The 23,040-nt window shown below is 36.9% G+C and overlaps 2 protein-coding genes across 3 annotated transcripts; both read right to left on the bottom strand.

The window, feature by feature from the left end:
• Positions 1 to 4,737: 4,737 nt before the first annotated feature.
• LOC113356035 (ribulose bisphosphate carboxylase small chain 1, chloroplastic-like) lies at positions 4,738 to 5,505 on the bottom strand. Its single transcript, XM_026599035.1, has one exon. It carries the CDS (start codon positions 5,465 to 5,467, stop codon positions 4,919 to 4,921), a length of 549 nt encoding a protein of 182 aa, XP_026454820.1. The 5' UTR covers positions 5,468 to 5,505; the 3' UTR covers positions 4,738 to 4,918.
• A 278-nt stretch (positions 5,506 to 5,783) lies between these two features.
• On the bottom strand, positions 5,784 to 9,622 carry LOC113356034 (SUN domain-containing protein 1-like). Of its 2 annotated transcripts, none has more exons than XM_026599034.1 (2): positions 8,158 to 9,622; positions 5,784 to 7,797 (listed from the first exon to the last, which is right to left on the bottom strand). In XM_026599034.1, exon 1 carries the CDS (start codon positions 9,545 to 9,547, stop codon positions 8,201 to 8,203), a length of 1,347 nt encoding a protein of 448 aa, XP_026454819.1. In that variant the 5' UTR covers positions 9,548 to 9,622; the 3' UTR covers positions 5,784 to 7,797; positions 8,158 to 8,200. The 2 variants fall into 2 exon arrangements, with proteins under 2 accessions (XP_026454819.1, XP_026454818.1); XM_026599033.1 differs by lacking the exon at positions 5,784 to 7,797 and adding an exon at positions 7,908 to 7,963.
• Between the last annotated feature and the right edge of the window lie 13,418 nt (positions 9,623 to 23,040).

Genomic DNA, 23,040 nt, shown 5'->3' with positions numbered 1-23,040 from the left:
ATCTTCTTCTTCTACTTCTCTGTTCACAAACTGGTTTTAAGAATACTAAGTTCAATCCAACTCAAAAACAAGTTGTTGATACTACTACTCCTTGTCAAATTTGTCTCAAGATTGGTCATCTTGTAAATAGATGCATATTCACATATATGAACTCCAAGAATAGTGGTCCTCCTCCACAGAAGGCTTTTCTTGGTCTTGATCTCAATGCAGGCAGTAGTACAAATCATATTCCTTGGTTTCACAATGAATTTGACTATAATGTCCAACTTCCTTCTAATTTTGAATCTGGTGGTTATTGGGGAGATAATACATCTGGTCCTGTGTGGATACCAGATTCTGGTGCATCTACTCATATGACAAATGACTCATATTTGTTGAATCATCCTTCTTCATACTCTGACCAGGATCAAGTAATGGTAGGAGATGGTAAGCTTCTTCATATATATTTACAAGGTTCTTCTGTTTTATCTACTTCAAGTAATGACTTTACTCTAAATAGAGTTTTATATGTTCCACATCTTCAACACAACTTGAGATTTGTTGCTAAGTTCACAAAAGATAATCATTGTGCTTTTATATTTTTTCCATTGGGTTATGAAATAACGTCCTTGAAGAAAAACCATATTCTGGCTAAAGGAAAAGTACAGGATGACTTACACCCTATCAAAACTACTGCTAATTCACATGTTGCTCTCTCCTCAGTTATGGCTTCTCCAACATTGTGGCACTCAAGATTAGGTCATCCTGCTCCAAAAATACTTCAAAAACTTGATGCTTCTGCTGCTATGAAATTACCTAGTAAAACTGTTACTTCAGTTTGTGGTTCTTATCAGTTAGGCATAAATAAGTGTTTTCCTTTTCAGTCCACTGTCCTGTGTCTACCACTTCTTTTGAACTTGTTCACTGTGATATCTGGGGACCAGCACCTGTACAATCTCATCTTGGATTTAGGTATTATATACTTTTTGTAGATGATTGTACCAAATTCAGTGGATTTATCCTATGAAAAATAAATCTGATTGCACTCAATGTTTCAAAGTGTTTAAGTCTCTTGTTGAGAATTTATTTGATGTCAAAATCAAACACTTTCAGTGTAACGGAGCACTTGAGTTGACTAAAGGCACCTTCAGAGAGTTTATTGATTCATGTGTCATTGATTTGAGAATATCTTTCCCTTATCTTCATCAACAAAATGGTACTGCAGAAAGGAAACATAGGCACATTACAGAGGTTGGAAATACTTTATCCTTCAATGCTTCTATGTCAAAAAAAAAATTGGTTTGATTCCTTATTAACTGCTGTGTTCCTCATTAATAGATTAACCACTAAAGTTTTCGGTTACAAATATCCTTATGAGACACTTTATCATTCTCAACCTGATTACTCTATTCTAATAGTGTATGGGTGTCTTTGTTATCCAAATCTAGTGCCCTATAGAAAGGATAAACTTAGCCCAAAATCCACAGCTTGTGTGTTTTTAGGTTATAGTATCCATCATAGAGTTACAGATGTATGGATTTACAAACCCAAAGGATTTATGTTACTACTCATGTGGTCTTTGATAAAAACAACTTTCCTTTTGCTTCTAGAATTATTACTTCTCCTTCTACAACCTCTTCATCATATTCTATTACTTCTGGCACTGCTTCTACTGAGAATTCTCTTGATACAGCTGCTATATTACCACTTTCTTCATTAACTGAGTTATGTCCTGATTTACCAAAGGATACTTCTTCAAAGGACTCTACTTCTTCTCTTACTTCAGGAATGAAAACAAGGTCCAAGTCAAGTATTCATCTACCTAAACCTCTTCTAAAGACTTTGTAGCCAATTCTGCTCTTAAGCATCCAGTTCCTTTTGCTCTTCTCAGTAAAGAGGCTTCTTCTTCTAATCCCAAAACTTTTAAAGAAGCAATCAAGAAACTTGTTTGGGTTAAAGAAATGCATAATGAGTATGAGGATTTACATAATAATAATACCTTTTTTCATGTTCCTTATGATCCTTCTATGAATGTTCTTGGGTGTAAATGGGTATTCAAGACCAAACTCAATGCATATGGTACTGTTGAGAGACATAAAGCTAGATTGGTAGCTAAGGGGTATCATCAAGTTGATGGCATAGACTTTGAAGAAACTTTTAGTCCAGTTGTCAAAGCTACTACTATTAGATATGTATTAAGTTTTACTTTATCTCAAAACTGGTCCATTAGACAATTAGATGTGAGTAATGCTTTTCTACATGGGAATTTGTCTGAAACTGTCTATATGGAACAACCACCTGGTTTTGTTGATCCTCAACATCCTAATCATGTTTTGTTTGCTTTAAAAATATCTTTATGGTCTCAAGCAAGCACCTAGAGCCTGGTATGAGAGGTTTAGTCAATATCTTCTTACTTATGGTTTCTCTAATTCTGTTTGTGATACCTCCATGTTTATCTACCAAAAAGGGGTTGCTAGGATGATCTTTCTAGTTTATGTTGATGACATTATTTTAGTGGGTTCTTCAGATGATCTACTTAACTCCTTTATTACTTCTCTTAAGTCTGAGTTTGCTATGAAGGACTTAGGACTTTTGTATTATTTCTTGGGTATTGAGGCTACTTATGATTCTACAGCTAAGAAGTTATTATTAATTCAAAACAAATATTTTATGGATCTCTTGAAGAAGCATGATATGTTGGAATGTAAACCATGCAAAACTCCAGTTACTCAAGGTCAAAGAGCTTCAGTCTGTGATGACACATCTTTATCTGATATTGCATCTTATAGGAGTTTAGTGTGTGGTCTTCAATATCAAAATCTTACCAGACCTGACATTACTTTTGTAGTTAACTATGTCAGTCAGTTTTTGCACTGCCCTACAAATATTCATCTTCAGCTAGCTAAGAGAATTTTAAGATATGTCAAAGGTTCTCTTGGTTAGGGACTTACTCGTAGCTCTGGTAATTGTTCTGAGTTACAAGCTTACAGTGACAGTTATTGGGATGGGTGTCCAGATACTCGTAAATCTACTTCTGGGTATTGTGTTTTTATTGGAGGAAATCTTGTATCATGGTCCTCCAAGAAACAACAAACTATTTCTCGTTCTTCCACAGAGGATGAGTATCGTGGCTTAGCAAATGCAGCTGCAAAAATTTTATGGCTCTCTTATTTGTTTGAAGAATTGTCAGTCAACCTATCTCTGCCCTACAAATTATTTTGTGATAATCAAGGTGCTGGAAGTCTTACTGCTAATCCAATCTTTCATGCTCGTAGTAAACACATTGAAGTGGATTATCACATGATTAGAGATCTGATCAGGTTTGGTTTTCTACGGGTTTCCTATGTTCATACCTCTCATCAAATTCCTGACTTATTCACTAAGGGCCTCTCCAAATCACAGTTCAGTGTATTGAAAGCCAAACTGATGTGGCATGTACGGATATCAGCTGGAGGGGGGATACTAGATGATTTAGTGGTCCAGATTTAGTTATCTGAGAATCTTGCCAGCATGTGCTAGCTGTACGGATTTCTCATTTATTGTTTTCAGTTGCATTTACTTAGTCACATGTATTCTGTTGAGTCATAGTCCTGACTCTCTTTCTAACTTTGTTCAATCGATACAATCACAGTTCTAACAACGCGTACACACATGATCACAGCATTCCAAAACTAGAAGATGATGTTAAGAAGATTCACTTTGACCGTGCTACATACCCCACTTTTTGCCCGATGTGTCCACATCAAAATTCTAGATCTGGAAGCATTGAACTCTTTGGGGGCCATAATGGATCCTAGATTGACTGTCATGGACCAGCGGGGAGCCACATGTCATGAAGGAAGTTTTTTGGAGTTCAAAAGCTGGGGTATAAAGTATTTTCAGATTCATTCCATGCATCAGCAGCAACAAGATGCCTGAGTTTGGGAGACATATGATCCAAATTATATCACAACTAAGTTGTACCAGTAGGAGCTAACAGCTATCCTTGAACACAATTCCAAAAGTAAACAAACAAGTGTGTTTGGCATAGACTAGGACGTGGTTTTCATGAATCACTGCTTCTATCGATCCGAACAACTTCTGTAAATGAATCAGTATCACTATCAACCGCCTTAAGTGATTCAACTGATATGACTCCTGCCATGCTCTTGTATGTCCATACATATAAATCCATTCCGTGGATAAATAAAACCCATCTGGAACTTTTTCACAGTAACCTGGTGGATGCTATAAGTGAATTCGCCTAAGCTACCGGTACATATTTTTGTATTTTGTATTTTGCAAACGAATTTTGTTTAATTAGCCAATATTATTATCACTCGACACTTATGTTTCGTCTGCTTTTTGACACTCGCCTTTGTTTTTACAGAACTAGTCATAAAAATCCAAGGTGACCAAATTTGTGGTATAAAAACCCCCATTCAAATGTTGGGATCCATTAAAACTCCATCTTAAACAAAATTGATACAAAAATCCCAAATTTCAAAATTGGTTTATCAAAATTCTATGATGTTTCATCAAATTGTTTGGGTTTTTTGTGTTACTTTTGTTTTGATGAGTTTTTGGTGGATGGATAGTGACATCTTTGGGGTTATAACTCGCGGACTTAATTAAAATATGAGGTGAGGAGTTTCTTATGTGAATTCTTACTTTGATTAAAAAATTCTTATCTTGTTGGTAAAAACAATTCGACCAGGATAGATGTTTCTCTTGTTCAGGCGCCCTGCGGCAGTTCCGGTAGATCAAAAAAAGAAGACATTATTTAGGATAAGTTTCATTATAACAAACAGATTATTATCATACACATGATTAGACGATAGCGTTGTCATACACTCAAATCCAATTAAAGATACGAATCATATGATTCAAAACTGAATTAAGGAAAAACAAAACAAAACAAAACAAAAAACACAGAAATGAACTAATCCATCAAAGGTTTTCAGTAGCTGGTACTCTCGGGCTTGTATGCGATGAAACTAACACATTGTACTTGACGCACGTTATCGAACCCGATGATTCTGATGAAAGAGTCTGGGTATGCAGCCTTGGCCTCCTCTAGCTCCTTGACAACCTGGGAAGCGTCGGTACAACCGAACATGGGTAGCTTCCACATTGTCCAGTAACGGCCATCATAGTATCCAGGGGTGTTACCGTGTTCTCTGTACACGAATCCTCTGGCGTCGAATTCCAAACAGGGAACCCAACCATTACGGAGAAGGTAGTCGACTTCCTTTGATAATTGCTCGACGGTCAATGGAGGAAGGTATGAGAGGGTCTCAAACTTCTTCAAACCAGTTGGTGGCCATACCTGCATGCAGTTAACTCTTCCTCCGTTGCTGGAGATGGAGGTGATGTCGGCTGATTTGTGGGTGACGGGGAATGCAGAAACGGATTTCAAACCGCTGAATGGTGCAACCATGGTAGCTTGAGTGGGAGCGGAGCTCCTTACGGAGGCGACTGCAGCAGAAGAAATCATTGAAGAAGCCATTTTTTTCTTTTCACTCTACTTCTTTCTTGCTTCTGTGCGTGTACTTCTGAAGATTAAATAGGGCATTCCTCTCTAAAACCTTATCCCACTATAACTGTAATGAATGGACTCAATCAAACTACATTTTCCCCTTGGGTTGAGATAAGATAAGAAAACTCGTTATGCCACACTTTTCTTCACAAGTGACACTTACCCACTTACTAGTATTTTCACCACTAACGCTCAATAAAATTTCATTCGATGTGGCAGTCCAAAGAAAATTTATTTTCAAATAATCTTTGAATTCCACGCGAACTTGTGGAGGAAAATAGCTGGGTTGTTTTGTGGATTTGAAATGGCATCATAATCTAAATGTGGTCTGGGATTCTAGGGTAGGTTACCTAGAGATGGAGTCAGGGTTTGGAATAGAGGTTTGGAATTAGAGTAGAAGGGAGATTTCTTCTCAGACACTCAGCATTACTCAAGTTACCAGCTCCTCTAATCCAATTCTAAGTACTAGTACCGCAAAAATACCATGCCAGCAATATTATCACCGTGCAGTGCAATAAATCTAACTGACTTGTTTAATACAATATCCAAAGCCATAAGAACTTGGTAATTTCGATCTTAATAACCAGACTTCTCACGAACAAAAGCTACTTTCACAGCCTTCATTTAACTTATTAATGAACAAATACAACACTGCAATACTTTAGAAACAGTCTAATACTTGAAAAATACAGAACCCACTCACGGTAAACGCATTTAAATCGCAAGTGAAATTTCAGAAAACAATCACAGAGCGTGAAATGGGCCAAACACTTAGGCATCATTAGAGTTCACACTCCACACAAGTTACCAGGTCCAATAAAAGTGACTGTAGAAACAATGAAAAAGGCTTTTTTCTGCCGATAAAACCAATCAAAAAAAAAATCTCTGCAAAAGTAAAACCAAATGGAGGACTAGTACTAGTCTAGTACCAAATTCATAACAAATGCACATAGCAGAAGTGTCGTTGTAAGTAAGTATGCATCATATATCTAATTGTGCAGTCAGAACAGCACATGCACCATGACATGGCAGGTAGGATACTAAGTCTAAGAGATAACACAATTCACTGGAAGGAAGCAAACAGTGAAATGAGATCATTTCATTAGCTCACTGCGACCAACATATATGACTGAAGCTGACTCCAACAGATGGACTCCTTTTTATAAGCACAAAAATCAGTATGTCTTCACCTTCGGCTTTCATTCCTGAAGGAGTTATCAGAAGTAACATTTTATGATCCCTAGAAAACAAACCATAGTTTAACTCTCCAACCAGATGACCTATTATTCCTCTTAACACCATCATAAAACCTTAACCACCTCTATGTTTTAGCTGCTTGGTCACTTGAAATTCACAATAGTCCAAAGAGGCATATCATAAGAGCTTTACCTACAGATAATCAATTGCCACGCGTCTGTGTTCCCTACTAACGTAGTTGATGGCACAACTTGCAAATTCAGTAGAAACCAAATATCAACACTCAAATAGTATACTGACATATTAGAATAAGCAGCAAAATCAAGGTTGTATGCTCTTCAGATGTGACACCGAGACCACTTAGGGGATCATGCCAAGGTGTCGACACTAACTTACCAACCCATCTATGAATTACTCGTATATCGTAAATCACTGACAAAACAACGACCAAGGTGTGACGCCAAACCTCACTAACCAATTAATAATATATGCAAATAAACGTAAACATAATACCCGTCTTTCTGATGTACACTATTATCTGATTTAAAGCACCTACAAAATCACCAGATGCTAATACTCACCAAGCAATGCCGAATATCCACAGTACAATCAAGGATTCATCTCGTATGACTTATACAGACATCATTACTACATCTCTCCATCTATTTCACACTAAACGTTTCCGAAGTATCTACCATACAACGTGGCATCACTTTAAATTCCACGGATCTACGTGCAACTATGTCAGTTGTCAATCATCGGACAGTATGCATATTATCATCTTTCCTAAGAAAAGTCCGTTTAATTCAGCAACGAACAGTAGAAAATTGGAAAGAAATTAAACCGCGTCCAATTCAACAGACATCATTGAAGACCCTAAGAATGAATCAATTCTAGATACCAGCAAATAACCTAGATGCAAAACAAAAACTTAAAGAGGAGAGAGATTACTTGAATTTCGTATTTTTCCTTCAGCCCTTTTGGAAACAGTGAAGTGAGCTTTCTTACGGCTAATGGCTTCAGATTGTAAGATTTTTTTCAAACAATTACAAAGTTGTATGTCATCCCTGCCGATCTCAACAATAGTACTGCTATCCCTGACGCTGCTGCAAAAGCCATTGTTATTTCTTTCTTTCTCCAGAAAGGGAGAGATTACTCAACAATTGTTATTACTCATATATATGCAGAATGAGTCATAGACAGATCAACTAACCGAAGGAGAAACTGATGTGCCATTACGGGAAGAAATAAAGTTCCACACCATATTAACTGTTTTTAACACGAGAGATGAATATTATGCAAATTGTGGTAGTACCAAAAGGTTGTAAATGATTTACAAGAACAGCAGTTAAAAAAGGAAAACAACGTTCTAAAGATGTGGGCACGATGCTGCAATGATTTTCATACTACTAACAGATCAAAAGTAGAAGAAACAGATGGATAAAAGAAAAAACTGAACCCACCAAAGTCATACACAAGTGTGGGGGATGAGTGAAGAGTCATGCGTTATAACTCAGATTCAGAAATAGCTATCGAGTCAGGTTCATGGCCGTGAACCCTCAGGCGATATATGCATGTGTGAGGGGCTCCATGGTTAGAAGCAAAGTCAAATCTAACCATATTAACAATCCGCTTTTCTCCTGACTCCACATTGAAGGTTTGAGCATTACTTCTGTCAAGATCATACACAAACTCAGCCAACCTAAACATCTTCTTCTCACCCAACCTAGATACACCAGTACCAGCACCAGTAATAGTCTCAATCTTTTGATACCAGCCAGAAACCCGAAAGTCCTTTGGAGCACTCGATCTATCATATGCTACACTCTTAGAAACATGTTCAACAGTCACAGCCTCTGGAATTATAGCTGTCCTGAGCATAATTACCACATACCCTTGAGATCCTTGGAGAGGAAAGCATTTACCAGGCTCCCCAAAACTTGGTTCCAATACTCTTTGTGCATCTGGATGAACTCCATAGTGTTTCTTGAAAGGAAGCCAGCTCCGACCCTTAGTAACCTGAAACCATTCAGAATGATCAAGTACCAAACCTCCCCCAGAAGCTAATGCATAATCAACCATTCCAAGTCCATCTGATGCATGTTTCTCAATCTCCCTGTCAACAATCTCCTTGGCGAAACCCCTAATATCATCCAAACTCCATTCATTTTCACTTCCAACACCACCATTACTAGTCCCCTTCTTAAACTCATCCAAAAATTTATCAAGATCTTCCTTAGATAAAATCCCACTACCCTTCAATTCACCAAAAGTTTTTCCCAATGCATCAGTCTTACCTCTCAATTTCTTCAACTCAGCCTCATACTCAAAACTTTTCTCATCAATCTTCTTCACAATTTCTCTCCTCAACCCCCCAACTTCACTCCCAATCTTCCTATCCATGATTTCAACCTGAACTTGCATCATCTTGGTAGTCGTTTTCAAAAACGACTCCACCTCTGCAATTCGACCTTCAATCTCCGAAGAAACAACACTACCAACACCAGATTTCACAGCTAAATTTCTAACCATCTTGAAAAGCCCTAAAATTACAAGAATAAGTACAAGATTCTTGATGAAAATACTGACGATTCGCTTCCATAAGGGTTTGTCAGATGATTTGGAAACAATCTTTTTACGCCGAGGAAGAGGAGAAATCACCTGAGTAGTTTTCTTCACATTTGTTTCTCTATCAACTGAAGTTTCTCCTTTAATCGTATGGCTTAGATCTCGACCTCCGTCGTGTCTGATCTTTTCAGAAACTCCAACACCACCACCATCACCACCACCTTCTTGAACACTTTCGAAGTTGGAAGATTTCTTCTCCGTAACAGTTGAAACAGTTCTTCTCATTGTTTTGAAAAATCTTGAAACCCTAGATTTTTATTTTTTGGGGTTTGGGCGCGGAAATAAAGCATTTATGATAATGTTTTGATTTTGAAAAGATTTGTTTTCTTCGTCTTTGAAATCTATTTATCGCAAAATAATTCATCTACTTTTACCAGACAGCGGCACGTTTGTTGGCACGCTTATAACTCGTGACTGACTCGATGGGACGTGCCAAGGGACTCGTGCCAAACCATTCGCTGACAGCTCTAGTCTAGAGTAGAGATGCTATCTTCTTCTTCTTTTCTTATTTTTTTTTTATATTTTTGCCTGTCGCGGTGATCATTCATCATCTTTTATAGTAGGATAAGAGGATAAGAATTAGTCTTTTTTCAGCAAGTTTAATTTTTTTATATGGTGGACAAATTTTATTAGGATGATATTGATAAACTCGCATCGAGGAAGCAATGATTCAATGTATTTAATCTCCGCCCTTGAGCCGAGCTGATAAAATTCAAACCTCTGGTGCCACCAAGTGACTGGAAGGCATATTATTACCCACGACTCATATGTGTTTTAAAAATTCTTTATATGTTTGATGGATTTTAATATAAAAACTCGTGAGTATACGGGAAAGAGACTCCGCAACCGTCACTGTGACGTAGTTATAAAAATTTAAAAAAAAAATTTCTCAATCTAGAACAAACAACCCCTTTTAAAACACCTTCATCGACACCTAATCAAATCATGAACTAAACCTTCTTTCTGGTTCTTCCATTTTTACTCCGGTATCTGTAGTGGTCACCTTCTCTATCCGGCAGGTAAACATCTTTCGCTCGCTGATTTTCTTGTTAAATCTAAATTTCTATCTTGGTTTATTTTCAGGCATCAATTGGGTCACCCCTCCTCTCACAGATGCCCTCGTCCTTTTCTTTACCTCTTTCTCTATCTGTTTTCGGTGTAGTAAAAGACCTCTGCTCCCCTCTCCTGAACTTTGTCCCCTTGGTCTTGTCTTGTAAATTTTCAACTCTCTCTTCTCTTACCAAGAAGAGATTCTTTTATCCCCCGTTTTTAACTCCCCTTGTCCCTTTTGCCTTCATGAAATATTGTAGCCTCTCGAAACCTGATTCAGCTACCCCAACTAATGCCATTAGTCACTATCTATCTGGCATTAAAATTAAGTGGTGTTTTTTTTGAAAGAGCTTGATGCTTCTTTCCGTCTCTACTTAGAAGCAGACTATCTGGATGTGATGTTGTACAATGAACCTCTCCCGAAGTCTTTCTGCGAAGTATGCAGGATCATCAACCACCTAAAAACAAGATGCAGAGTCACAACACCTGAATTCTACTCTCCAATCATCCATGAAAAAGGTCAAGCAGAAGAAGATGGTATGAACTTGTCAATGAACAACTAAATCACATATCGATAGCTGCAACAACCTCATATCCAACTCCAAATGCTACTCAAGAAATTTTTCAGATCAGCATACCTATGGGAGATCCCTCATCGCCTATCCCAATCAAAAATCTTTATACTCCTAAAATACCACCAGGTTTCAACGTGTCAGTATCGGATGCAGATCTTCCAACAACATTTTTCAGTTCATCTGATAGTGACGTGCTGATGTCAAACGCAAACTCGTCAAAAAGGATATGGATGGAGACATCATATGAGGTAACTAACAAAATCCAAAGATGGGACCAACAATTTCCTGAAGCCTCTGACTCTGTTGGGTCTTTTAACTACATACATGGACCACTTGTTGATTCAAGTCGGATGTGAACTCAAGCATACACCTTAATGAACAGTGGGAAAAATTTTGCGGGGCAAGCTAATGAAAATTGGTTTGGGCCCTCAACAAATTTAGGGGTACCTTTCAGCTCTACGTTTTCAAACTTCCTGGCCTTTAGAGAAATACAAGAAAAACTGCATTCAGAAAAGACTAAAAGGAGAAAGTGATGATGTCGGCTAAAGAAGAATTTGTTGAAGCAAAATCGTCGAAAAAGGGACCAGAAAAATCATTGAAGAAAGAAGAGGAACTGAAACTGGGAAAATCCAGCAAAGATTATTTTCCTAAGACAAAAGGGTTTAAACTCAAATTGAATAAGGATAAATTACTGGGTCTTATTCATTGAGAAAATATCTTATGCCAATATTCGGTAACCCCTCCTCACTCAAAAATCCACCAAAGGCCATCATCAAATCAGAAATTAATCATTCAAGAAGAGGAGATAGAGAAAATTAAACGGAAAAAAGAAACCAAAGAGAAAAACCAAGAGGAAAATCAAAGATATCAAAAACTAGAATGAATCGATTAGACTCTTTGATGCTCAATCACAACTCTCAACCCTCCATTCAAATCAAGTTTATCCAAGATGAAATGGAAGGAAGAGATATTTTAGCACCTCCACATTTGTATTTCCATGTTTCCAATTTCGCTAAATCTGATGAAACTCAACAATCTGCCCCTAATTTCACCTTCACACATCTAAAATCGGCAACAATAGTTTTATCTCAAGTTTCCATGGTGAAGCATCCACTCAAAAATTCATCCTCGTTCCACCTATCTCCATTTCTGCCCCCTTTAGTATTGTGCCATGGCCACCCCATCAGAGTGATATCTCACCCCTCTCAGTCCCTCATCCATCAGTTGTGAGAATTTTGCTACCCATGATTGATGCCCAGGAAATGGCAAATTAATGGTGAATCGACACGAGATCAAGCTGCTGCTTCTTTTGAGCAACTGGAATTGACCACTACTGGAGATGGAGAAAATATCTCAGCAGGGGAGGACCAGGTAACTCTCAACCCAGTAAAACTTTATAAAACATCTCAAATTCCTTATGTTATCATCATTTGCATCACATGTTTGTTAGAAACTGAACATGATAATAAATTAAGATGATTATGAAAATGGTACAAATTAAATATTAAATGGTACAAATTAAACAAGAATGAAAGAACTAGAAAAAGAATAAGTAGTATGAAGAAGGAGAATTTTGTTGCATCCATATGGAGTGAAAATATAATTAGAAGGCATAAGTGGTATTGGAATCTCAATGTGAAGACAGTAACTAATGGAAATAGAAGCAGTTGTTCTCCATGCATAAACCAAGAAAGAAATAGACCTAAAATTACTAGTTCTTTGCTCAATATTACAAATAGTGCAAAAGCTAGAGTTATAATGTCTCTCAATATTTTGTTGGAATGTTCAAGGGCTAGCTAGGGAAACTTTTCACTCAAACTCATCTCATCGATACTATCAGGGAGTATAAACCAGACATTCTTTTCCTCTCTGAAACTAAACAAGACGCTTGAGTTGTGTCTAAAGTCATAAAAAAACCTTCAATTCACTCATTTTAGAGCCAACAGGTGTCATCGGCACTGCAGGGGGGATGGTTCTCGCTTGGAATGCCAATATCAACATTGAGGTAGCCCATAACAATTAAAACCAAATTGATGCCATAATTTTAGATGCAGCCAATTCTCAGCAATGGTTGTTATCCTTTATCTATGGGAATCCTAATAGAAAGCATAAACAAGTGTCGTGGAAATACTTCCAAGAATTAGCCTGGGATGTGGATACACCGTGGGTAGTTTTAGAGGATTTGAAGAAAAAAAAATGAAAGTTTCTTTTTCACTAATTTGTTGAACTCTGCTAAACTGATAGAGATAAGGTTTGTGGGATACCCGTTCATTTGGTCAAACAAGCGAAATGGAAATCATTTTTATAAAAGCAAGATTAGATAGGGCATTAGTAAATGCTGCTTGGTTTGACTCTTATCCTTTGCAAATCTATATCATCTGCCACTTATTGCTTCTGATCATAACCATATCCTCCTCAAGACCAATCCCTGCTGGAAAGATGGAGCAAAGCCTTTCAAATTCTTCGGTTCCTTTTTTGAATATCCCTCTTGCTTTGATGTGATTGAGGAAGCTTGGACTCATGAAATCCAAGGGTCCTCCGCTTTTTATTTTACTTGAAAATTAAAAAATGTCTAAAGATTGATAAAGATGTGGAATAGGGATTACTTTGGTAATATCCAGTTTCACATCAAGAAAACATCGCAAGATATTCTTCATGCTAAAAATGTTAGGAATCTCCTAGAGAACTCCTCAACTATAATAAGTCTCCACTCTGAGTTGGAAAAATTGTGTAACTTTAAGGAGGGTATCTGGAAGTTAAAATCCACTGAAAACTTCATCAAACTAGGAGATAAAAAATACTGATTTCTTTCATACCTCGACAAAACATAATTACAAGAAACTTAGGATTGAGGCACTGAAAAATAAAGATGGTGACTGGTGCGAAAGTAGAAAAGATATCTCTAATTCACTTTTTAATCACTTCTCAGAAATGAAAAAAGCGAGCGGAAATGAAATCCCACACAATGTTCTTGATTTGACTCCAAATGGTATCTCTCAAGAGGAGAATCACCAGCTTCTCATTCCTCAAACTGAAGAAGAGATTAAAATTTGTCCTTTTAGGAATTCCCCCTCTAAATCTCCCGGTCCGGACGGCTTCCCAGACATTTTTTCAAAAAAACTATGAACTTCTCAAAAAGGACCTGGTTGCCACCATCATAGAGTTCTTCGAATTTAAGTGTCTCCTTAAAGAGCTCAATGCAATTTTCATAACTCTAATTCCAAAAGTCAAATTCCCGTCCTCTGTCGTGGCCTTCAGACCAATCTCTCTGTGTAACACCATTTACAAGATAATCTCGAAACTGATTGCCAATCGTATAAATCCGTTGCTTGATAAGATCATTTCCCCGTTCCAATCATCTTTTATCCCTGGTAGATAAATTTCAGATAATTTTATCATATCCCATGAGATAATCCACACAATGAGACTAAAAAAGAAAAGGAAAATAGGATATATGTGGGAACTAAAATCGATATGATCCACACAATGAGACTAAAAAAGAAAAGGAAAATAGGATATATGTGGGAACTAAAATCGATATGTCTAAGGCGTTTGACACGATTGAATGGGAGTTTCTTCTCCAATCTCTAAAAAGACTTGGCTTCTCGGAGGGTTGGTGTAAGTTAATTGCCCAGTGCATTAGAACTACTTATGTTGATGTCTTCTTAAATGCCACCCCCCCCCCCCCCCACACACACACTCCTTTCTTTCAGCCATCTCGAGTGTTGAGACAGGGAGACCCCATATCTCCATACTTGTTCATTCTTTGTATGGAAGGTCTGTCGAGGGTCATTCGTGATGCCGAGGAAAAATGATTAATTCATGGGATAAAAGTTATCCCTACAGGTCCCTCCATAACTCACCGCCTTTTCGCTGACGACTGCCTGAATTTCGCAAGAGCTATAAAAAAAGAAAGAAAAAATATTTTACAGATTCTTGAATCCTTCAGTAAGGGTTCTGGTCAGCTGATAAATTATGCTATGTCTGGAATATTTTTTTTGGAAAAAGTGTCAGTAACGGTGAAACTAGAGAAATAGTTGAAATCATGGGAGTGAGGAGAATAAAACTAGAAGACAAGTATTTGGGGCTACCCCTATTTACTCACAAATCCAAAATAAAATGTTTTGACCTCCTTACTTTGGAAACTCAAAGGCATACTAACTGGGTGTACGAGTATCTTACTCAATGTTGCAGGAAAGTTTGTCCTAATTAAGCATGTGGTCGACTCTCTGGGCACATACCAAATGACTTGTTTTGTCATTCCTAAAAATATCACTAAGAAAATGGATGTCCTCAATAGAGCATTCTGGTGAGGGAATAAAAAGATAGCAACAGAGGTCTTTGTCTATTCAAATGAAAATCAATATGTAGAACCCGATTCAATAGGGGATTGGATTTTAAGAGATACACCCAACTCAACTTGGCTGTGATCATAAAAGCTGGATGAAGATTATTGAAAAATAAGGATGTTATGTGGGCTAAAACCTTAGAGACAAAGTACTACAGAGATAGATCTCCACTTATAAAATCTAAAATACCACACAACAACTCTTGGCTCTGGAAATGATTGGGGAAAGGTTTGCAAATTCTGAAAGAAAATGCTAGATGAGTGGTGGATGTGTTAGATCACTACTCGGTAGAACTCGCATGCGTTTCTATCTCAAGCATGTTTGTCAATGTTAGTGATCAAAACTATAAGTCTTGATTTCTAGCCTATTTATAGATGTCTCAGACTAGGACATAGATAGTGTAGTTGAGCTTAGATTTCACAGACTTCATCATTTGAAGACGAAGAACTACTAAGGGGAGCTTGTGTAACTTCTTCGACAAAAGGTATGTGGAGACTTGAACTCATCTATCACTTGGAAAGTCTATTTCTACTATCTCCTATATTGAGACATAAGTCGTGTTACGATATAGTTTTCTCTATACACATTTGAGACTTCGAGCTGAGTATATCTCGCTTACATATTTCTCGAAATATGTGTTGGTAAGCTTTCGCTTCGACCAAGTTCATCTAATATCATGAGAAAATTATTGAGTAACATTATGGTTTGTGTGATACAATCATTTGATGTAGGTTTGGAATGTTTCGATAATGATTATTTCAATATCTTGAAAATTGCGTTGATGCTAATAGTGTGTGAAAACGGCTATTGTCATTATAGAAGAATGTTTCAATGATTGAAATAAAGAGTTGAGAATGTAACCATGTTTGCATATAAGCATATATAGTGTGTTCGCACATTCGTGTATAAATCCATAAACCGGGAGCCAAGTGTATGCATATGTGTGTATACGAAATTGGTGAAGGAGACAGGTTAAGTATGCGTACCCGTACGCATACTGGCGGAAGTTTTCAAACCGAAAATTTCTCCTGAGTTTGGTAAAGGAGATGGGTTAAGTACGCATACCCGTAACCATACTTAAGCTGGTTACTTTGTCAAATCGGTCAGTTCATGGACTTAAACATTTAAATTATAAGGAATGCAATCTTTGCAAACCGTGGCTATAATGTTCATGATTGATTCAAGTGAATCAAACCGATTTGGTTTCAATTATGTTTCTATAGCAATTGAACAACTCTTTAACTAGTTTCATTTGAGTCATTTGAACTAGTTATGGTTGAGATGAATAAGGTTGATATGAGAGTAATTATATGGCTAACCTTGGTTAACTGTTTGTGAACCAACATGATGTACACGTTTAGGTACGGTTACATAAACCTAAATGAGGGTACATTTCATTTGTGTGTAACAAGCTAAGTTCAATCTAACGGTTGAAAGATATTAGATTGGTTGAATCGGGTTTTTCATCTAACGGTGAATATTGAATGTTTTGTTACCAAGGTAACTTGGATTGCAAACCATGATTTGAAAACTATATAAAGGAGAACTCTAGCAACTGGGAAACCTAAACCCCACACCTCATATGTGTTACTAGTTGCATAACTAGAGTCGACTCTCCTTTAACCTTAGGTTTCTTCTCGAGACCCTGTAGGTTAACGACTTGAAGACTTCATTGGGATTGTGAAGCCAGACCCAACTATTATCTTTATAGTTGCGTGATCTGATCTTACCGTTTCTATCGTGTTGAGTGTAATTGAAATAATTGGCTCGAGATTTTATATCTCCGATAGGCAAGATAGAAAAGTAATTACAAACAACTTCGTATCATCGTTTGTGATTCCACAATAACTTGTTTCGCTAGTCGATTACATTTATTGTGAGGTGATTGATAATACTAGGTTGTTCTTCGTGAATATAAGTCCGGGTTATCAGTTAGTTCATGTTCACCTTGATTTATCAAAAGACGGAACAAAAAACTCTCGGGTATTTCCGTCGGAGACAGATTTATTCAATCCTATAGACTTTTCTGTGTGAGACAGATTTGTCTATCAAGTCTTCGACTTTGGGTCGTAGCTGTTAGAGCACTGCTCGGTCGAACTCGAATGCGTTGCTATCTCAAGCATGTTTGTCAAGTTTAGGTGTCAAAACTATATGTCTTGATTTCTAGACTACTTATAGCTAAGTCTCGGTTTAGGACAGATTAGTGTAGTTGAGCTCCAGACTCCATGGCGATCATCTTACAAAGACGAAGAACTACTTGAGGAACTAGTGGAAATTCATCCGACTAAAAGGTATGTGGAGACTTGAACTTATCTATCACTCAAAAGTATATCTCTCTATCTCCTACTCTTGAGACAAAGTCGTATTAGTATGATAGTTTTCATACATACACATTTGCTATTTAGAGCCGAGTTTACTCGCCTATCTTTTTCTCGAAATACGTGTTGGTGAGCTTTCACTTTAACCACTTTTCATCTTTATCTGTGACGAAAGTCATGATGACGTTTCAATATTGAAAATAGCTTTGATGACGATAGTCGTAAATAACGATTGTTATAACATTATAGAAGAATGTTTCAATGATTGAAATGTAGAGTTGAGATTATGTAACCATCTATGGATATAAGCATATATAGTGCGTTCGCATATTAGTGTATAAATCCATGTGCCAGAAAATAATTGTGTTCACTTGTGCATGCGACATTGGTAAAAGAGACGGGTTGGGTATGCGTACCCGTACGCGTACTGGCGGAAGTTTTCGACCGAAAACTTCTGCTGGAGTTTTTAGTTTACAAACTGGAAAACCAGTCACCTTAGGTACGCGTGCCCGTACGCGTACTCACAGAATTTTTCGAACCGAAAATTTATGTTGAGTTTCCAAACTCAAGTCCGGTAGCTAAGGTACGCATACCCAAGCTAGTTATTTCTCAAATCGTAAGATCATGAACTTAAAACAATAAATCAATAAGGAATGCAATCTTGCAAACCATGGCTATATTGTTCATGAATTGATTCAAGTGAATCAAACGATTTTGTTTCAATTGTGTCTATGAATAAAGACCTAAGCAATTGAACAACTCTATTAACTAGTTCTTATGAGTCATTTGAACTAGTTATGAGAAAGATGAATATGGTTGATATGAAAGTACTCATATGGCCAACCTCGGTTAACTATTTGTAAACCAACCAAGTGTACACGTTTAGGTACGTTACTCAAACCTAAATGAAACACATTTCATTTGTGTATGACAATCTAAGTTTCGATCTAACGGTTGAAAGATATTAGCTTGGAGAAATCAGATTTTTCATCTAACGGTGAATATTGAATGCTTTGTTACCAAGGTAACTTGGATTGCGAACCCTGATTCGAAAACTATATCAAGGAGACATCTAGACATTGGAAAAACTAATCCCCACATCTCCCGTGTGATACTAGTTAGTTTTCTAGAGTCGATTCTCCTTTAACCTTAGGTTTCTTCCCGAGACCCTGTAGGTTAACGACTGAAAGACTTCATTGGGATTGTGAAGCCAGACGAAACTACTTCTCTTGTAGTTGGGCGATCTGATCTTGCCATTTTATATCGTACGAGTTCAATTGAATAATTGACTTGAGATTATATCTCTGATAGGGCAAGATAAAAAGAAATCACAAATATCTTCGTCTCATCGTTTTTGATTCCGCAACATCTTGTTTCGCTACCATACGATTAAGATTGTTGTAAGGTGATTGATAATACTAGGTTGTTCTTCGGGAATATAAGTCCGGATTATCAATTAGTTCCTGTTTACCTTGATTTATCAAAAGACGGAACAAAACTCATAGGTTTATCTGTGGGAGACAGATTTATCTATTATCGTAGACTTTTCTGTGTGATACAGATTTGTTTATTAAAGTCTTCGACTTTGGGTCGTAGCAACTCTTGGTTATGGGTGAGATCAGCTAAGGGAATCAAGTGCGTAGTATCCTGCTGGTATCAGAGACGTAAGGAGCGCAACTGTACCTTGAATCAGTGTGATATTGATTAGGGTTCAACTACAGTCCAGACCGAAGTTAGTTTGTAGTAGGCTAGTGTCTGTAGCGGCTTAATACAGTATGGTGTTCAATCTGGAATAGGTCCCGGGGTTTTTCTGCATTTGCGGTTTCCTTGTTAACAAGATTTCTGGTGTCTGTGTTATTTTCTATTCCGCATTATATTTTGTTATATAATTGAAATATCACAGGTTGTGCATTAAGATCAATCAACTAGAATATCCAACCTTTGGTTGTTGATTTAAATTGATTGACACTTGGATATTGGTCTTTGGTACCATCCAAGTTATTATCCTTGTATTTGATAAAGACTCACAGATTTCTATTTGCTCGAGTAAAGATCAATCAAGTGAGATAGATATTAACTCCTCGATATACTGTTCTCTAGATTGAGTCTGACTGTCTTGTTGATTCTCTAGAAAGTATATTGGATTTAGTCCATACAGATTGCTAATCGAAATATTGGGTGTGGTTGTTTTACTCCCGCTTTTTCAGTAGCAACTCTTGGTTGTGGGTGAGATCAATTAAGGGAATGAAGTGTGTAGTATCCTGCTGGGATCAGAGACGTAAGGAGCGCAACTGTACCTTGAATCAGTGTGAGATTGATTAGGATTCAACTACAGTCCAGTCTGAAGTTAATTGGTAGTAGGATAGTGTCTGTAGCGGATTAATACGGTGTGTTGTTCAATCTGGACTAGGTCTCGGGTTTTTTCTGCATTTGCGGTTTCCTCGTTAACAAAATTCTGGTGTTTGTTTTATTTCTTTTCCACATTATATTTTGTTGTATAATTGAAATATCACAGGTTGTGCGTTAAGATCAATCAATTAGAATATCCAACCTTGGGTTGTTGATTTACATTGATTGACAATTGAACATTGATCTTTGGTACCGTTCAAGTTACTCCTGTTATTCAATCGGGCTCGCAGATTTCTATTTGCTGATTGCGGATTGAATTAAGAGTTAGAGATATTAAACTCTTTGATATACTTTACTCTAGATTGAGTCTGACTGTCTAGTTGATTCTCTAGAAAGTATATTGGAGTAAGTCCTCTCAGATTGCCAAACGAATTGTTGGGTGTGGTTGTTAGACCCCCGCATTTTCAGGATGATTGAAGAGAGATCCAAATTTGGCACCAGAACTGGATCCCCAAGGACTTCCCAAACCACATAAGAAAAAAAGGATAGAAAACCCATCATCTAAAACACTCTCACTCACGTCCATCAATTAATAGATCAAACAACCAAAACCTGAAATTTAGATTACCTTCAGCAAGTTTTTCAACCTTCTGTGGTCCAAAACATAATGTGTATTGATATCCCACAGAATGGCATCACCAAGAATTTGCTATCCTGGCTCACTAATGCCAATGGTATCCTATCCGTTAAAAAGGTGTATAACTTCCTTACCCATGATCATGAAATTGAGGAAACTGAGAATATGAGAAAGCCGATTTGGCAGAGGCTTTGGAAACTTAATCTGGTTCCAAGGATTCAACTGTTTTTATGGAAATCTATCCACAGTATTCTTTCAGTTGCTAAAACTCTTAGTGAGAGAATTTACTCAATCTCCCATGTCTGCTCTGTGAACAGTGGAGGATGAATCTGTAGAAAATATTCTATGTAGATGCAGTTTTAGTAGCGTTGTTTGGTTTAGGATATGATGTGAGAACTTAAGAGTGAATGGGGTAAATTCGACAATAGAAGTTTGGTTTAGGTCCTGGTTTGAAACTGAAAATGGAAGTGGGCTAGAATATGTGAAATCCACGGAATTGGGTGCAACCGTCTGTTGGTTTATTTTGAAGGCTCGTTGTGATAAAACCTTTAATGGAAAAACCCCGAACCCGACCACAGTCATAGCCAAGATAACTCACCATATAGGAATCTCGCCTACAAACCAGACAAGGAATATGATTGTGAGAAATCCAACTCCCACTCAGATAAATAAAATGCAGTAACAAAACCAAGATGGACTATCCGATGCTACACTTGTAGAATGGAATAAAACAACATGATAGGAATCTCATTGTGTCTAATGAATGAATATGGAACCATAACAGGTACAACATGAATCAGATGCTCCAACTCCAGCTACAAATAAGAAGTAACAATTGGCTTCATTGGTGCTCTTTCACTGTCAAGGGTACACGGAATCAAGAAGATCAATATGGAAGTAGAAGACAGGGAAGTGCACCAACAAATCAAAAAGAAACTCAAAAATCTAGACCAAAGACAAGGAACTGCACTTTTAAATTCAGCATCATATTTTTTAAACCACTTTTATACTATAAATTGTAATCTCCTAAGGCATCCTATAATGCCATATCTAGTGACGGTGACATGAAATATTCTTAATTCTCAAACTGTTGTGGAGGATTGGGAATTTTTTATGCCAGAAAACACTTTGTTTGTAAACCTTAAAGCTATATGGTTCCCTTCTACCACTGGCTAGTCTGTTGTTTTATCTATCGGATTTCCAAATATATATATATATATATATATATGTATATGCTTTAATAAAAGAGAAACAAAGCGATACCTTATCTTATCCACTGTGGAACAAAGTCATATATGCTCGGCGTCGAAACCAAGAATTAAAGTTCAGGGGATAAGACTAATAAGTGGAAATTGAATAAATACCCTTCCTTTAAAGGGGTCTAGTTTTTGGCACATCTAAAATTATTTTGTCAATTCAACCTCTGAAGGAAGTTGGGTGGATGTTTTCACGCGTTAAGAACATACTAGTTCATTTTCATTATCTACTTAAAATATACCCCTTAGGTGTATTTTTAAAAAGAAATAAAATTGGTGGGTATTTAAATAATCCTCCCAAATAATAATCAGGAACTATCAATTTCAATGATCTCAATTGTACAACCAAAATAATAATCAAGAACCATCAATTTCAATGATCTCAACTGTACAACCAAAATAATAATTAGGAACTATCAATTTCAATGATCTCAACTGTACAACCAACCGTTTTAATGAAAATATTTAGTTGCGATACCATTAGATCAAAATATTTGAGCAGCGTGCGAGCAATAAATTTGCCAATAAAATACGTGAAGTGAGCAAGGCTCACAACATGTTGTATTTCTTTTGAAGCACAATGCATTGAGTTGAATCTGTTTAACTTATGGTGGTTTCAAACAACGACCACGATACGAGCTAGTCTAACGACATATCTAATTTTATACAACATAGAGTTGGCGTTTCATTATATATATATACGATACACCTAATGGATCGTTTAAAAAAAGTGCAGATACCTAATGGATCATTTAAAAAAAGTGCAAATAAAGCTTTCATGAATAATGAAATGAAAAAAATTGCCAAAGGTAATAGAAGTATATATTTACGTATAGACGATTAGGAAAAGAGTTGTCGTATTGATTACAAATAACCAATTATCGCATTGCTCTTGTAATAATAAGTTGGCAAAATTAAGAGCAAGAACAATACCCTAGTTCCCAAAATAAAATAGGAAGTGATGTTGAATAAAATTGAAAATTTATGATCACCATATCATATCAAATTAGAAATACATTGTTTTATAGCAATAAATCATACAAATAGATAATTATTAGGGGTGGGACTTGGTCGGGCCAACCCTCCCAACCCTAACATTAGGCAGACATGGAAAATGTAATATAAAAGGTTGGACGGACATGTCCTAATATTTTACCAGCCCAAGCTAATTAGGGCGGGTAAGG

The sequence above is a fragment of the Papaver somniferum genome, chromosome 3 (genome assembly GCF_003573695.1).
Source record: "Papaver somniferum cultivar HN1 chromosome 3, ASM357369v1, whole genome shotgun sequence".
Classification (NCBI taxonomy): domain Eukaryota; kingdom Viridiplantae; phylum Streptophyta; class Magnoliopsida; order Ranunculales; family Papaveraceae; genus Papaver; species Papaver somniferum.
This window is presented reverse-complemented; position numbering and strand designations above follow the sequence as displayed.

What these genes read in the sequence shown, in the direction of transcription:
- LOC113356034 (XM_026599034.1), bottom strand. Translation starts at nt 9,547, where the DNA reads ATGAGAAGAACTGTTTCAACTGTTACGGAGAAGAAATCTTCCAACTTC.
- LOC113356035 (XM_026599035.1), bottom strand. Translation starts at nt 5,467, where the DNA reads ATGGCTTCTTCAATGATTTCTTCTGCTGCAGTCGCCTCCGTAAGGAGC.